This window comes from Sebastes umbrosus, chromosome 15 (genome assembly GCF_015220745.1).
Source record: "Sebastes umbrosus isolate fSebUmb1 chromosome 15, fSebUmb1.pri, whole genome shotgun sequence".
In the NCBI taxonomy this organism is placed as follows: Eukaryota; Metazoa; Chordata; class Actinopteri; order Perciformes; family Sebastidae; genus Sebastes; species Sebastes umbrosus.
The window spans coordinates 15,731,904-15,749,539 of NC_051283.1; the positions used below are offsets into that span (position 1 = coordinate 15,731,904).

Sequence of the window (17,636 nt, forward strand, 5' to 3'; positions counted from 1 at the left end):
CGCGAACTCCGATCAAATGGTCAAATTAGGCAGCGCTGATCAAATTTGAATCAGTATTCTGTTACTGTTATGACTATTTCTCACCTCAAATGTTTACAGAAACATCTTGTGGTGTACTGTTTAGCTGTAAAATGAGAAAGTTTGTGACCTGGCAGCCGTGTTGAGATCAGTTGAGGAAATACCAAGCACCGCCCACCAGCCAGAGCTCAGCCAATAGGAACGCTCATTAGGAACGCTCTCTCTGAAATGACCTGTGATTGGCCAAAGTCTCCCATCACGGGCTAGATTTTTTAAAGCCTGAAAACAGAGCTATGAGTCATCATCATTGACAAAGGAATTTGTGTATTTGGTTGTCTAACTGCACTCTTTGTGGGTTGCGATAGAATATTTATCTAACATTTTGTCTTTGTTTTTATGCAGATATGAAGCTTTGAATACTTATGCTATTTTCTATCGAGCATGTAATGGTTTTACGGTTTTACACAGGTATGATTTGGTCTGTTTTTTATTGAATTGGGCGGGTTTTAAGTTGTGATTGGGCTGGAAACTTTCAATCTGATCTGGCAACACTGATTGCTGTCTGTAGCCCCCTCTTTGTCCTTTGCTCCATTCATCTTCATGTTTCTATGTGTTTTGTTGTGCTCTAGGTACCTGCCTACAATTATTCTGTCTCTCTCTCCTCTTCTATTCATACTCCCCTCCCTTTTCCATTCACTTTCTCTCCCTCTCTCTCCCCTCCCCTCCCCTCCTCTCCCTCTCTCTGTCTCTTTTGAAAGAGCTGGCTTCAGCAGTCTGCCTGAAACGAGCCACGCATGCCCACTCATACACTGGCTGCTGCGGCCCCCGTCCATGCTAATCACAGGGTCTCTCTCTCTCTGTGTGTGTGTGTGTGTGTGTGTGTTTTTGCATCTGACGTGTGTGTGTATGTGTGTGTTCCCGGCTGCAGCAAGGATATGTAGCTTCCTGTGCGCTGCTAGGCACCCCAAGCTCATTCTGCCGCATGCCACTTACCGCCACCATTACGCAGAGGAATTCCCTGCTGTCTCCGCTACTGCTGCTCACAGAGAACGCGAGTGTTGGCTAGAGAGAGGAGGAGAGAGGAGACATGCAGCAAAGCAACACTGACAGATAGAGGACCGAGCTGGATTTCACATTGGATTTTACATGAAGATGTGCAGTGTTTTTTTACGAGGCAATCGCGCCGTTTATGGGATTTATTGCTGACCTTTGTCCTCCTGATTTGCGCACGTATGTAAGAGGGAACACTGTGTATTTATGTGTGTGTGAAAGAGAGAGCGAGTGTGTGTGTGTGTGTGTGTGTGTGAGTGTTCCTGATGCGGTCAGAGCGGGCTAGTCGTGTGTGTATCGTGGTGCTGGAGGAGGTGGAGGAGGATGAGCCCTCCTCTTCGCCCCCACCTCCCCGGCCCAAATCATCCCCAGACCGCAGATCCCATCATGCCTCTCGAAGGGCTGCCGCTCAGGAGGACAAGGTGAGACGGGCCCCTCCGCTCGGTTCTTCATTGATTGAATTAGACTTTGCTGATTCAGCGGCGGTTTTGCATATGTTCAAGGATTATATACAGTTTTTTTTTGTGAGAATGACAGCATTCATCTGGGTTTTAAACAGACCAATGCACCTCTCATACCTGGCCTGAAGTTTAAACCCGTGCTGAAGCACGTAGTTACATCTCCCATTGCGTAAAAATACAATGCACTGCCAACACTTGTCATCCTGTGCTAAATATAGCACCAAATACAATCACCAATATAGCCCAGCATGTGAGATGACTGTTGGTTTGTATAGATTATCAGCAAGGCCTGGGCCTTTGTAGTCTCCAGTGTTGGCTGTATAAAGGGCAAGCCTACAATTGAAACACATTGGTAGTAAGTCTTTTCATCCTATGAAAGCTGCTCTTTGAAGTTTACACCGAGAAAGGGGGAAAGCCAGAGAGGATGTGCCGGCTCTGATGACGGGGTTTGTGCTCTCGACCTCTGACATAGTTGCCGTGATCATCGGTGTAATAGACATGAGATAGATGCCGACGTGCCTGACAGCCCCACTTATTTTTAGTTGGTATGAAATGAGAGCGGTATGGGGAAAACTGAGAGGCTGAGAGTAAAAAGTAGATCCACATCATAGTATGTAGTACTGAATGGTACAACTTGGCAGCCTTTGCTAGGGGAAAAATATGTACTTATGACAAAATGTTATCAATGAGACCCACAGTACTGCCACAGACTTGAAAGGTTGCAAAGGAAGGAATGTCAGAAAACTGTAATTTAGGAAGGCTTTGAAATTTGAAGCCTCTCCAGACCTCCCCTAATTCAGCAACATCATACCAATGTGCTTATGTTTGTTTACTTTGTGTGTGCGTTCTCCATAATATTGCAGCACAGAGAAAATCACTGCTTACAGTAAATTGCATTATCAGTGTTATTTCCATGTTAAAATCCTTAGACTAATTACTTATCCAAACATATTGAAACAAAGAAACTGTTTGCTATATTTATCAGATAATAAGAGTAAAGAGTGTTATTATAAATACAGGGTTATTCTACGCTCTAAATAAGGCAGAGCTGGTGTAATCCAGGATTTTATGAGACCTATATTTTTTTACATTGTAAAGTTAAATGCATCAATCTGGTGCAGTACAAAAGCAAAATTAAGAGGCTAAATCTATTAAAAAGATCTTGTGCTCTTGTAAACAATGTTGTGCTCTAGCAGTGGTGGAATGTAATTAAGTACATTTAAGCTAGTACTTAAGAACATTAAGTACAATTTTGAGGTACTTGGACTTTACTTGAGTATTACATTTTATGTAACTTCATAGCCCACTTCTACTCCCCTGCATCTCAGAGGGAAATATTGTACTTTTAACTTCAATATCTTTATTTGACAATATTAATTACTAGCTACTTTGCAGATTCAGATCTAATAGAATACAATCACTCAGATCTTAGTGACAACTAGCAAGTTAGGGCAATTTATTGTCCAGCAATATATTGCAATTGCAAATATCAGCTGTGTGACAGAATGTTTTCCAAGTTTGCAGACTTTCATGTAACAATAACCAAGCTTGTGTTTTTTAAGATGATGTAGGGAAATTACAAAAAGCAGACCAAAGTTGTTCTGTGTTGTTTTCACTTTCATTTTTAACATCAAGGTTCAAGGTTGTGTTTGTTATCACGAATGTCATAAAGGCAATAGATTTACCATAAATATAAAAACATCATGTCAGTACTGTATTTTGAACCCAGTATCCAGAAGTGAATCGTGAGCTTAAAATAGTGTTACTTCCTGTAACCTTTAAATTTGAATGGACTCATGCTCTTCTGTTGCCTACCAATACCTCTTGAAGCTTTATGATGACTGCTGAGCGGCATTGTTTACAAATCCCACTCCGTATCAGGCACCATGCTCTCATGCTCGTGCCAACTGTTTACATTCACGTACGCAGACGTACATAAATGAAATAGTATCGAAGACGTGTTCCCAGTTTGTTTATCTATCTGTCATTCATTTGCAGCTTCCTCCTTTTGGGAAAATGTACCATCTCTTCTTGAGAACATGCTGTATAACACTTATTGAGATTGTCCCACCTGTCTTTTACACTGTTATTTACATTCTTATCAGCTGGCCTCACACCACGTGGCAATAGGGCGCACCTTTATCCCCTCATAAACATTTACATAATGTGCGTGCATGTGTTTATGTGATGTACAATACAGCTGCTACTGTCATAAACAAATTGGTGATTTGTGACCCATGGCTCTCTCCCAGCTCAGGATTATAGTGTCTGTGTGTGTGATACTCTCCCATTTGTAACTGTCATAACTCTCACTGATAACACCGTTGTCAGCATAGCAAATGACTACCTTGCAAATCGAGTATGTATCAGCATTTCCTTTCTTTGTCTCCGTAGCCGTCTCTGTTAAGAGCCATCTTCAACGTGGACCCGGATGAAGTTCGCTCCCTCATATTCAAGAAAGAGGATGTCAACATTCAGGTAAGTCACACTCGTCTTGCTCTTTCCCCTGATTTTCTCCCAATATAGATGCTTTTGTTCTGATTGCACCCCTGTGTATTTGCTTTTCACACTGTAGCTCCACACACCATGACATATAAAAAAAAAAACACCAAGAAGAGCAGCAGTAAGCCAGCAGGCTACAATTAATCGATTGACTGACTCAGAGTGCCTTCTGGCAGCTTCCCCATCTTATATAGCTGTCAATCAGGGCAGGACACACTTCTCATAACACTACCCTCTCCTATCATTTAAGGACATAACCTTCTGCTGGTATCTCTCCCTTTTTCTCCCATCGCTTTCGCTCTCTGTCCCTAGTCTTTCTGTTTTCACAGTCTTTGTTTTTCTCTCTGTCCGTCTGTCTTTCTGTTGGTCTATAGTGCTGGGGTCATCACACTGAGTCTTTTGGAGTCAGCAACACTGGCCCAGACCTTTTGCAGTCACATGGCATTTGTTTATAGCCCCCAGTTTATTGCTCTCTACTGCACTGAAAGAGAGAGAGAGAGAGGGGTGGGGGTGCGGCAGTGGCGTGTATTGAAATGATGGAGCGAAGTGAGGAATACAAGTGAACACATGATAGACATTTTTCTCCTTGTAGCTCTAGTCTCATGTTTCTTGTGGTCTGCAACAGTGTGAGGTTTATAGATTTTGTTCGGGGCGTGCCATGCATGCCTTCACCCTTGTGTGAACATGTGTCTCGAGGCCTATGTTTGTGTGAAAAAGAGAAATAATACACATGCTTACATTAGTGTTTATCTGTATTTTGGGATCTCCTGTCAGGACAACGAGAAGAGGACGCCTCTGCATGCTGCAGCCTACCTGGGAGACGCTGAGATCATTGAACTGCTCATCCTCTCGGGTAAACACTACAGCCCAGCTATCAATCCATTCAGACATCCATTCGATTTTCCACCCAATATCCATCCAGCTCTAGTATCAATTCTACTTGAAATCCATGGTTGGCTGTTAGCAACCATCCCAGTGTGCATCCATCCGGTCCTGTTTTTCATCTGTGCATCCATAATAGCTCTACTAAACGTGTCTTATGTTTATTAAACATTCATTCATTGATCATATATCATCATATTGGGGCCAGACAAATTTGAATTTCTTTTCCTATTACCTGTCAGTATGTTCAAGAGTTTGTTTTCATTGCACAATAAATTGTTTCAATGTATACTGAAGTAATGTATTTGTCTCGATTTAAGATTTGAAACAGGTCAAACTAAATTGGAAACAAATGTATCGTCTGTTTTTCGACTTGTTTGAAAATTTCAGTCGTAATACCAAAAATCCTGTCATGCTCTCCTAAACTCTTCAAAGCCACTGCTTGTTCCTCATTCCTCTCTTCCCCACAGGTTGCTCCCAGTAGTTCTTTTGCCTGTGTGTCTGCTCACTGCTCTGTGGCTGTCACCCTCTCTTGGTGACTTTATGATTTATCAATCATCTGATAGGGTCGGCTTGACTTTCTGTGAAGTCAGCTGAGCACGTCAGGAGGTGGGGCCAACCCTAATACAAGCGTAGTGTGGAAGTACGTGTGTGTGTTCACTGTTTCTCCATAATGTGAAGAGCAAGCAACAGGTGCAGCTTCAGGGCTATTTTAACCGCTAAGCTGTACCAAAGAGGATCATGGGAGTTTTATATGTTTCACGCACTGTTGGCTCACAACACCCCCTTCCCATAAGTCATATGATATATGTCATATGACATATGGAATATTAGTTTGTCTTTAAGCTTGTTACTCTTCATGTCTTCAGCCTTTAATGTATCCGCCAAGGATTAAACATTCTTACAGGTTTCCACCATGTTTGCCTTTAGTGTGTCTGCCATTGTTGACATATCTCTGACATCTCTCTCTCTCTCTCCTTCTCTCATCCAAGGAGCCAGAGTTAATGCCAAAGATAACAAGTGGCTGACTCCTCTTCACCGAGCTGTCGCATCTTGTAGTGAGGTAACAACATCACACAAACACACACGCTAATGGGTACTGTGGTGACTTCACTAATTATGTGACTATGTCTCTTTCACAAGCGATGAAATGCACTCAGTCTCACAATTAGGTTGTTCCAGCTTTTCATACCATTGAGAAGCCCCTGTTTGATAAGACAAATCCAACCCATTCAGGGGGCTTTCCCACTGATAATAGCACTGCAACACAAATTAAGGCTGGGTGATTTATCACATTTTATTTTAAATTACAATTTTGGCTTCCAACAATTATGAAAAGAAAATAATCGAGATAATCTTATCTGATCTTATTTATTTTTATCTAATTTGTTCTATGTATTTTTTTTAAATATTTATTTAAATGTATATATTATATATATTTTTGTATTGCTTATTTTATTTATTTATCAATTTTTTTACATTTATTTTTATTTGTTTTGGAGTTTAATTATATTTAAAGTTCAAGAAAATCCATTGCCAAAAATATCTTTTTTTTTTAAAGTTCAATGACTGTATGATGTTCCCAAAGTCAATGAGTAATGTTTAAATAATTGTGATCTCAATAGTGACCAAAATAATCGTGATTAGGATTTTTGCCATAATTGAGCATCTCTAACACAAATCTAGACTTCTTTCATTTCAGAGAGACCACTGTGGTGGTAGAAAACGCAGGTTAGTGCAGCAACACACATACCAGATAGAATATCTTGTAGCTACTTTACTGGCATGAGATGGAGATAATTATGGCTGCAGACATAATGTTAACATATTTGTACAATCTGGCCTTAAAGGGGTAAAATTACATACCACTGTGCAGTGTGTTTGTTTTTGATAAACCTACAAATCTCTTTACCTATTCTGCTCGGTCCTGGGCAACATGCCCACACTAACACAGCCCCTTGCGTTTGCTCTCCTTCACAGCGCTATTGTCGGCACGAAAGCCCCCTAAGAATAGCAAAGACTTTTATATCCACCCACACAAAGCCACCTGCGCACGCTGGCATGCACTTTGTTAGTACACTGAGGCATATTAAAAAATACCTCTGTCTGCATACTGTGACCCGCTCTCCACCCAGGATGCTGTGGCAGTGTTGCTGAAGCACAGTGCGGATGTGAACGCCCGAGACAAGAACTGGCAGACGCCGCTCCACATTGCAGCTAGCAACAAGGCAGTGCGTTGTGCCGAGGCTCTGGTCCCGCTGCTTAGCAACGTCAACGTGTCTGACCGGGCGGGACGCACTGCCCTGCACCACGCTGCCTTCAGTGGACATGTAGAGGTGGGTCTCCTGTAGACACACACACAGAGGCATTCACATGCATGCCAGCATCTAGTTAATTTGCTTTTTGTGTGATAGATGGTGAAGCTGCTGCTGTCCAGAGGAGCCAATATTAATGCATTTGACAAGAAGGACAGGAGAGCCATCCACTGGGCAGCCTACATGGGTGAGACTTTTGTAATGTGTGGTTTCTAATGCAAACACACTTTTTTGTCAGACTAGATGAAGCCTCTGCCTCAACCTAGTTCCGTAAATAGTACATGGCAAAATTAACATATCTTCACTTACCGGTTGTAAAATTTGACTCCTCCCCTCCTCCTCTGTTTCAGGTCACCTGGAGGTGGTGAAGTTATTGGTGGCCAGTGGAGCAGAGGTTGACTGTAAGGACAAAAAAGCCTACACCCCGCTCCATGCAGCCGCCTCCAGTGGCATGAGCAGCACAGTGCATTACCTGCTGAGCCTGGGGGTCCACGTCAGTACAGTCACACACATATGCATGTACTAGCAGTATACAATGTGCCCTGACCCTTTGACCCAGCTAAATCGTTAACTGTACATATACAAGCTATTTAAAATGGTATCGCTACAATTTTCTCAAGTGCAAAAACATAGATTTCTTGTCTACTTGCATAGGTCAACGAGGTGAACGGCTATGGCAACACTCCACTCCATTTGGCCTGTTACAATGGACAGGACGTGGTGGTCAGTGAGCTCATCGAGGCAGGGGCCAACGTCAACCAGGTGTGTGCGCGTTTCTCTATGCGAGATAGTATGTGCATTAGGGACGTTAATAATTAACTGTTTAACAGCTAGACAACGTTAGGAATTTTGACCGATTAATTCTATCAGTTGAACGGTGAAAAGTAATATTAAAAATTAAATAAAAAGTTGAACAAAACTCAGAGGAGCGGCTTGTCATTTCAAGATGAATAGCTGGTCCACCTTAACAACCCACCTTAAGTGATTCTGAGCCGTTGTTGTTGCTAGCTTCGGGGCTAACCCCCTCACTTTAATCAAGCAGAGCTTGGCTTGGGGCTTGAGGAGTTGTAGCATTTATTCACAGACAAAGAGCCTAAACTGTACACAAACTGCACTGCTACGTTCACAGCTGTAACGTTACTGATAACTTCATACTCACACACGGTTTGTCGGACACTCGCTTACGTTACACCAGGCAGACACACAGCTGACAAACTCGCAGCTAAACTACATGATGCAGTGGAGACTTACTGGGAAAGTGACTGCATGTGTACGCGACAATGCCCGCAGCATCGTGCCTGCTAACTCTACCGGACGAGTGAACTGTTGACTCAGTTGTCTGTTTTGCACATACACTGCAGCTGGCTATAAATGAAGGATTTAATATTTTTGTGCATCGGCTTATCATTGCAGCTGGGCGGCTTGTTAGGCACTAAAACCACAGCACTCCTGAATACAAGGCACTAATCTCATTGGTTAAAGGTTACTGATCAGTTAACTAGGCTCAGCTATCGGTCAGAAAAAATTCTAAATTAGCATCCCTTTTATGCATGGTGATTGTGTGTGTTTAATTATGTTGTTTGTTATCCTGCTTCAGGTGAATGAGAGGGGTTTTTCTGCTCTCCACTTTGCCTCCTCATCACGCCAGGGGGCGCTGTGCCAGGAGCTGCTGTTGGCCCACGGAGCCCACATCAACATGCGGGTGTGTCCATATGCCGATACACTTTTCATACAAACACACAAATTGAGCTGAGAAACGGTATTTGCTTCATATTGATACCATTTGAAGTGAGCGTATACATCACCTGTACATATTATCAAAAGAACAAAGAGAAGGAGCCTGTGTCCTCATGGGTTTGCTCCCCAGTATGTAGTAGAAAGTAGAAATGACAGTGTTGTTAACACTTTGGTAGCAGTGATGGAAACTGATATTAGGTCCCCACAGCCTCAAGATGCAAGGCCATATGGAAGATGACAGGGGAGGGGGTGGCTCCCTGAGGCTGCAAGCTGCTCAGTGAATATGTGTGTGGGTGTGCATGTGGTCCGCTAGGAAATCTAAGATAGCTTCTGTTCATGCTAAGCTTTACAACACTACAGTATTATATTAGACTCATCGTCAAGTGAGCTTCTCACTCTGGTACTTAAATGTACATCAACATGCACTGCAACACTCATATACTGTACTATACTCTACAGAAAATCCTAATCGTCGTCTTTGTTCCTCTCTGCTTGTCTCCACTGTCTCTCCATCCATCTGTCCAGAGTAAGGATGGTAAGACTCCCCTTCACATGGCAGCTACCCATGGAAGGTTCTCCTGCTCTCAGGCCCTCATTCAAAATGGTGAGAACCCTTGCAAGTGTGTTGTCTGCTTCATGCCTGAGTGTTTTAATGGAAACACATACATAATACCCTTTTATTAATGTTTTTCTAGGAGCTGAGATTGATTGTGAGGACAAGAGCAGAAACACAGCCCTTCACATCTCTGCCCGTTATGGCCATGAGCTCATCATCACTGCACTCATCAAACACGGAGCCAACACCGCCAAGTTAGTAACAATTGACATTTAACCATCTGTCTATCTTTCCACTGAATATAATCTGTGCTCTAGTAATAAGAAGCACAAATACAAAGGGAACAATTCGAAGACTAAAGATGGTTAAACTCAGGATAAACCATTCTTTCAACCTCTTTTTGTTTTCAAAAATGCACCCATGCTCTCACACCTTACCCTCCTGTGATGACTTGCCTTCTCTGCCTTGAATCTTTTCAGGAGAGGCATTCACGGGATGTTCCCTCTACACCTGGCAGCTCTCAGCGGCTTCTCGGATTGCTGCAGGAAGCTGCTGTCCTCAGGTACATTAGCGCTGACACCATTCTTGTCACTGAAACCACTTACTTGACATCCTAATTGATGCTGATCGCATACTTTCGCAGGGTTTGACATAGACACCCCTGATGACTTTGGAAGGACCTGTCTACATGCTGCTGCAGCTGGAGGGTGAGTCATCATTCCTGCTCACGGATTTACTATCGTTTCATTTCTGAGCCTCTGTTATGCTGCTCTTTGTTCCTTATTTAACAGCATTCACCCTTTTGTTTTCTTTTTACAACTCTCATATGCACTAAAGTATTGTCTGTGCACTTGATTACAATAGATTGGAAGCATCCCTGTTAAATTTGTATCTCCAACCAGGAACCTGGAGTGTCTGAACCTGCTGTTAAACATAGGAGCGGACTTTAACAGGAAAGACAACTTTGGAAGGTGAGCCATGCATGTAGTTTAATTCTAGGAATGACCACATTTTGGGGAGCAGAGGGAGAATATGAAGTCCTCACTGGCATAAATAATAGCTCATGTCGCCTCTCTGACCATCCCAGGACTCCACTACACTATGCATCAGCCAACTGTAACTACCACTGTGTGTTTGCCTTGGTGGGCTCCGGGGCTAGCATCAATGAGCTGGACCAGCGAGGCTGCAGCCCCCTGCACTACGCTGCTGCAGCTGACACTGATGGAAAGTAAGTTCTACTATGTGTTAAATATCAAAGCGTATCAAAGAATCGAGGGCTGCAGCTAGCGATTATTATAGTAATCAAGTATTCTACTGATTATTCCATCATTTAATTGAGTAATCGGATCAAAAATAATTTAGGTTTATGAAGGAGGAATAGTAAATATACAAAAGAGAAACTATGACAGTCTCTTAAAATTAAGAACTTATTGGTTTCCTTTTTAGAAAAATCTACAATTGTTTTGCTTAATATGCATACAATAATATGATCTGTCAATACTGAACCCATTTAGTGAATTTAAGTGTCATATTACATTCTGGGTTTTAAATAGACAAATGTAATAAAAAAACATTCAAATTGCTTTATTAAATGTACACGTCTCATGGGCTACTTAGGTACTATTACTTTAACTGATTGAACTGTGATGATGTGTTTAAATTAAATATTGATACTGATTAATGTTCAGGGGTCTTGCTCCCTGTGCGCTCTCGTTGCACGTCTCACCTCTCTGCTGCGCTGCTTTGGACTGGGACCGTGCGACTCATCCAAACTGATCAAATCATATGGGCACAAAATCCGCTACAGGAGCTACAGTATATCCACCATTGTGAATAAAAGGACGTCTTTCATTTTATCAATCGTGACAATCTTTGGCCAGAAAATGAATTATTGGAGTTCCTCAAGGAATCATTTCATCCCTAAAAGAATCCTCAGTGTCAGATGAATGCTTTAAAAAAAAAGTATCCTCTCTTTTGTCTTTGTCAGATGTGTGGAGTACCTGTTGAGGAACGATGCTGATCCAGGAGTGCGAGACAAACAGGGTTACAGTGCAGTGCACTATGCATCAGCTTACGGACGCACACTCTGCCTGGAACTGGTGAGTGCAGTTACCACACAGAGTGAAAATATGCTGCATGTCCTACAGACGAACAGAAAACCTGATCACTTCCATGTGCTGAGAGCCTTACTATTGTAGAGAAAACTACAGCACACAAGGACACTTGTGATGTAATCAAAAACAGCCTCTGTCTGTTTCTTTCAGATGGCAAGTGAGACACCTCTTGATGTGGTAAGAAAGAAATTTCCCTCATCCACTGTAACCCAAAGCCTTATACTGATTGATTCTTTGCACATAGCTCCCTCTGTTGGACAGATGGGGAACATAGTGGTTATATCATCTGGTGGGCAGATGAAGCTACTGTGAAATCTCTCCCATCTTGTTATTTGTTGTGTAACAATTGGCAGATCAACATACACCATCTCTCTATTTCAGTTAATGGAGACATCAGGAACAGACATCCTGAGTGAATCAGAGAGCCAGGCACCCGTTAGTCCACTCCACCTGGCGGTGAGTTCAAGGATTTGTCAGTGTGTCTGTATTTGTCTCTCTCACACACAGGATTTCACTGTCTCTGCCATGTCTGTTACCATTGGACATTAAATAAATGTCTTTTGGTGTGTCTGCCATTGGTTTAGGCTTACCATGGACACTGTGGAGCTTTAGAGGTGCTCTTGTCATCCCTGCTGGAGGTGGATGTTAGCAGCCCAGAGGGCCGGACCCCCCTCAGCCTGGCCTGCTCCAAGGGTCACCAGGAGTGTGTCTCTCTGCTGCTGCACCATGGCTCCTCACCCATGACCCGTGACTACACGCACAAAAAGACAGCCATACATGCTGCAGGTATGCATATAGGCACACACAGACACGTGCAACCACAGAAAACCTGTTTGGATGCAACACCTTCACATGACTGAGGTTTTACAGTATATTCTGGCCTTTTAAATGGAAACATGATGTTGCTTTAGAAAAACAAGTCATGCTCTAGTATATGTGTGTCTGTCTGTCGTAGCTATGAATGGCCACCCAGAGTGCCTGCGCCTGCTCATGAGCAACAACGACCAACAAATTAATGTGGACGTACAAGACACCAACGGACAGTGAGTGTGTATGTGTGTGCATAGACAAAATGGCTTAGTTTTTTTTACGGATATGATTATGCTACTCTTTTGTTTGAGGGGGTAACTTTAACTAGTTTCATATGTAAATATATAAAATAATGTTATGTCATATTTCCACACTGTGTACAGGACGCCTCTGATGTTGGCAGTGCTGAACGGACACACAGAGTGTGTGTACTCTCTACTCAGTCAAGGAGCCAGCGTAGAGAATCAGGACCGCTGGGGGAGGACGGCATTACACCGAGGGGTGAGACATTCACACGACCTCAACAACATTACAACTTTATTTTAGGGCTATTAATCGATTAAAATATTGACTTGCAATTAATCGCATGATTGTCTATAGTTAATCGTGATTAATCGCACATTTTTATCTGTTCAAAATGTACCTTAAAGGGAGATTTGTCAAGTATTTAATACTCTTATCAACATGGGAGTGGCCAAATACGCTTAATTTATGCAAATGTATGTATCTATTTATTATTGGAAATCAATTAACAACACAAAACAATGACCCTCACAGGTACTGCATTTAGCAGCAAAAAAAATATGCTCAAATCATAACCTGGCAAACTGAAGCCCAACAGGCAACAACAGCTGTCAGTGTGCTGACTTGACTCTGACTTGCCCAAAACTGCATGGTTATTATCATAAAGTGTGCATGTCTGTAAAGGGGAGAGTCATGGGTACCCATAGAACCCATTTTCATTCACATATCTTTATCTTTCTACCTTTGAAAATGGCTATGCCAGTTTTTCCTCGCCAAAATTTAGTTTTGAGCGTTATTTAGCTCGCTTCGAGAGCTAGTACGTCATGGTTGGTACCAATGGTTTTCTAGTTTCATATGATGCCAGTATTTACTCTAGCTTTAAAACTGAGCCTGCTACAACCTAAAAATCACAAGTTGCATTAATGTGTTGAAGAAGCGTTAAAACAAATTTGCATTATCGCGTTACCTTTGACAGCTCTACTTTATTTATAATATTGCATTATACTATATTTATTATTATTAATTTCCACTTTCTACACTATTTTTTCACACAGGCGGTGACAGGACAGGAGGAGAGTGTAGAGGCCCTGCTCCAGCGGGGGGCCAGTGTGTGTGTCGGAGACATCCGGGGCCGCTCCCCTGTTCACCTGGCGTCCGCTTGCGGCCGTGTGGGGGTCCTGGGTGCCCTGCTGCAGGCCACCACCACCACCACCACCTCAAACACTGACACACACCTCACTGACAACCAGGGCTACACACCACTGCACTGGGCCTGCTACAACGGTACTGTGGACACAGCATGACACTTTAGAAGCACTCTTCTGTATAAAGCCACGGCAAAGTAGTATTGACGTCTGTTCCTCCCTTTGCAACTCCATCCTCTCTTTGTTTTCCTAGGATATGATGCTTGTGTGGAGGTGTTGTTGGATCAGGAGGTGTTCAAGAAGATTAAGGGCAACTCTTTCAGTCCACTGCATTGTGCTGTGTAAGACAATGTGTGCCAGTGTGTGTGTTTTTATGTAGCGTAGACAGTGGTCTGAGGGTGTGTGACAGTGTGTGTTGTGTATTTCAGTATGAGCGATAACGAGGGAGTGGCTGAGATGTTAATTGACTCCATGGGAACAACTATCGTCAACACGACTGACTCCAAGGGCAGGACGCCACTTCACGCTGCGGCTTTTTCCGACCACGTGGAGTGCGTGTCCCTTCTGCTGAGCCACGGCGCTCAGGCTAACGTAGTCGACACAGACGCGCGCAGCACACCGCTGATGATGGCAGCTCTAAACGGACAGACCAACACTGTGGGTCAGTACGCCCACTGACACATAGATACACTATTGGCCTTTGATTTCTAAACCTTTGACATGTAACCATCTCCATTCATGTGTTGCAGAGATGTTGGTGAGCAGTGCTAAAGCAGACTTCACACTACAGGATACAGACAGGAACACAGCATTACATCTGGCTTGCAGCAAGGTAATAACCATTCACAGAGACGGGAAATGCTTTTTTATTCACTGGCCATGGTGAATTATGGATATCAATCCATGTCGCCAAGGAAAATATAATTGATAATAAAATAATTAACAATAATAATTGGTATTCAACATCTTTTGGCTGGTAGAAAGATCAATTACACATCCAAAAAATAGTGCTTTTATTTTGTTATTGTGAATTTAATAAAGGCCACAAAATGTCCTAAAAAGTGAAGAAAAGAAAAAAGCAGGCACTATGTGTTCACATGTGAGAAATATGCAAAGGAGGTAATAAATTAGGGAGTTATTATAAATATGAACAACTCAAAGTGATTTTTTTTTTTCATATTGTGCTATATATCTATGATTATACTTATTTTCAATTTTCACTGTTGGTCAACGTTGTTGCTCTCTGTTCCTCTCAGGGTCATGAGACGAGCGCCTTGTTGATTCTAGAGAAGATCAGCGACAAGAACCTCATCAACAGCACCAACACTGCTCTCCAGACGTACGTAGTATTCCCAGTGCAGGCAAACGTTCAGCTGTGCATTCAGATAATCTACTAAATTCAGACTGGATGTATTTTAACATCTCCCTCTACATTCTTTCAGGCCCCTGCACGTAGCAGCCAGGAAGGGATTGACAGTGGTGGTCCAGGAGCTGCTGGGGAAAGGAGCCAGTGTGTTAGCGGTGGACGAGAACGGTCAGCCTTCATCTTATTGCTGTATCACACACAACTATTCACACATACTTTGAGAGAGAATTATTTTAATGCCTCCGCGCCAGCGATGCATACTGGAGATTTACTTGCTATACTATGACTGTTTTATTTTTTCGACATACTAAACTATGACTTTTTAATTTTTTTTACATGTTATGCTATGATTTTTTTTTCGGAATACTATACTGTGACTTTTTTTTATTTTTTTGGACATACTATACTATGACTTTCATAAATTTTATTGACAAACTATACTGTGACCTTTTTTGGACATATTATACCATGATGTTTTTTGGACAATCTATACTAAAACTTAAAAAAATAAAAAAATTCGACATACTATACTATGACTTTTTAATAAAAAGGTCATCATACTGTACTATGACTCTTTTTTGACATACTATACTATTACTTTTTCGACGTACTGTACTATGGCTTTTTTATTTTTTCGGCATACTATAATATGGCTTTTTTTTTATTTTGTTTTGAATTTATTTTACTATGACCTTTCAAAAATAAAAATAAAAAGGCATAGTATGTTAAAAGAAAGTAATACTATAGTATGTTGAAACAATTATAAAAGTCATAGATTAGTATGTTAAAAAAAAATCAAAAAGTCATAGTATAGTATGCCGGAAAAATATAAAAATCATAGATTAGTATGTCGAAAAAAAGCCACAGTATGGTATGTCATAAAAATAAAAAAGTCAAAGTATAGTAGATGGGACAAATAAGTCATAGTATACTATCTCGAAAAAAGCCGTAGTATGGTATGTCGAAAAAATAAAAAGTCATTGTATGGTATGTCCAAAAAAAGTCAGAGTATAGTATGTCGAAAACATAAAAAAGTTTAAGTATAGTAGGTTGAAGAAATTTAAAAAAAGTCATAGTTTACTGTCGAAAAAAAAGTCATAGTATAGAATGTCAAAAAAAATAAAGTAGTCATGTTTAAAAAAGTCATTATGGTATGTTGAAAAAATAGAGTCATAGTGTAGTCGGTCAAACGAAAAAAAAAAAACATAGTATAGTATGTTGAAAAAAGTTCATGGTATGTACACATTTAAAAAAAAAAAAAGCCAAGGTTATGTAAAAAAAATGAAAAAAAATGATATAGTATGTCGAAAAAAAATAAAAAAGTCATAGTATATCATCTCGAAATTTTTTTAAAAAGTCATAGTATAATGCGTCAAAAAAATAAGTCATAGTATAGTGTGTCGAAAAAATTAAAAAGTCAAAGTATAGTATTTCGAAAAAATTTAAAAAGTCATACTATAGTATGTTGAAAAAATAAAAAAGTCATCGTATAGTATGTTGAAAAAATAGTCATGATATAGTATGTCGAAAAAATTCTTGACAATTTTACACAAATGTCTAATAGGATAACATGATGAAGTGATGACATTTTGGACAGACATGGATGTAAACTGTAACTTGACTGGTTGGCAGAGGCATACAACGAGAACGCGGTAATTCTAGTTTTCACTTTTTTGCTCCTTTCTTATTCCTAGGTTACACTCCAGCTCTGGCCTGCGCTCCCAACCGTGATGTGGCAGACTGTCTGGCGCTCATCCTCAACTCCATGATGCCCACCTCCCCTATGGTTACCATAGCAGCTTTGCCTGATCATTCTCATACACAGACAGTCATCAACCACCACCCCACCAACAACCACGTCTCCAAAGGCGTGGCCTTTGACACCCCTCCCTCTCTGAGGCCTGACCATGTGGCTTACTGCAGACCGGAGCGCCCGCTGTCCTCCTCCGTCACTGGGGACGATGAACTGAACGACTCCGATTCAGAGACGTACTGAGGACTTATCTGCTATTGGACAGAGCCCCACAATACTGGCAGGCTAGCCAGCCACTCAGGAGCCTTAATAGATCAGTGACAACGAACTACAGAGAGAAAAAGAGGGAGAAAATAGAGCCAGTGGGCAGATTATTTTTAGGTAAGCTTCTTCAAATCTAAAAATAATCCATGTTGTAGACCACATTTGTTTCCTTGAGGTGCTTGGGGTGGAAAACAATGTACGAAAATATAGAATAAGGTGAATACACACTACATTTCTCTCAGACAGAATCACTGTATGGTCAGTAACATGGCCAGTGTCTTTTTAAATTTAAAAGCAATGTTGTTTTTCTTTTTAGATTAAGCTTCTCTGATACTTTCTGGAGTGGTTTTAAGTCTTTTCACAGTTTTTCCTTCAGCTATTACTAGAGGAGCATCTACTGGAGAGAAGCTCAGAGGCTTT

At 41.4% G+C, this 17,636-nt stretch overlaps 1 protein-coding gene across 1 annotated transcript; it reads left to right on the forward strand.

Moving 5' to 3' along the window:
* Positions 1 to 1,334: 1,334 nt before the first annotated feature.
* Positions 1,335 to 17,195, forward strand: LOC119503520 (serine/threonine-protein phosphatase 6 regulatory ankyrin repeat subunit A). The gene is made up of 28 exons (XM_037795351.1): positions 1,335 to 1,490; positions 3,924 to 4,007; positions 4,806 to 4,884; positions 5,906 to 5,976; positions 7,049 to 7,249; positions 7,328 to 7,415; positions 7,579 to 7,721; positions 7,883 to 7,990; positions 8,826 to 8,930; positions 9,491 to 9,569; positions 9,661 to 9,775; positions 10,001 to 10,083; positions 10,165 to 10,228; positions 10,424 to 10,492; positions 10,609 to 10,749; positions 11,509 to 11,620; positions 11,786 to 11,812; positions 12,017 to 12,091; positions 12,220 to 12,421; positions 12,591 to 12,678; positions 12,829 to 12,946; positions 13,744 to 13,972; positions 14,087 to 14,174; positions 14,262 to 14,494; positions 14,583 to 14,665; positions 15,090 to 15,172; positions 15,276 to 15,367; positions 16,894 to 17,195. The coding sequence occupies exons 1-28, from the start codon at positions 1,335 to 1,337 to the stop codon at positions 17,193 to 17,195; spliced, it is 3,318 nt and encodes a 1,105-aa protein (XP_037651279.1).
* Positions 17,196 to 17,636: the final 441 nt, after the last annotated feature.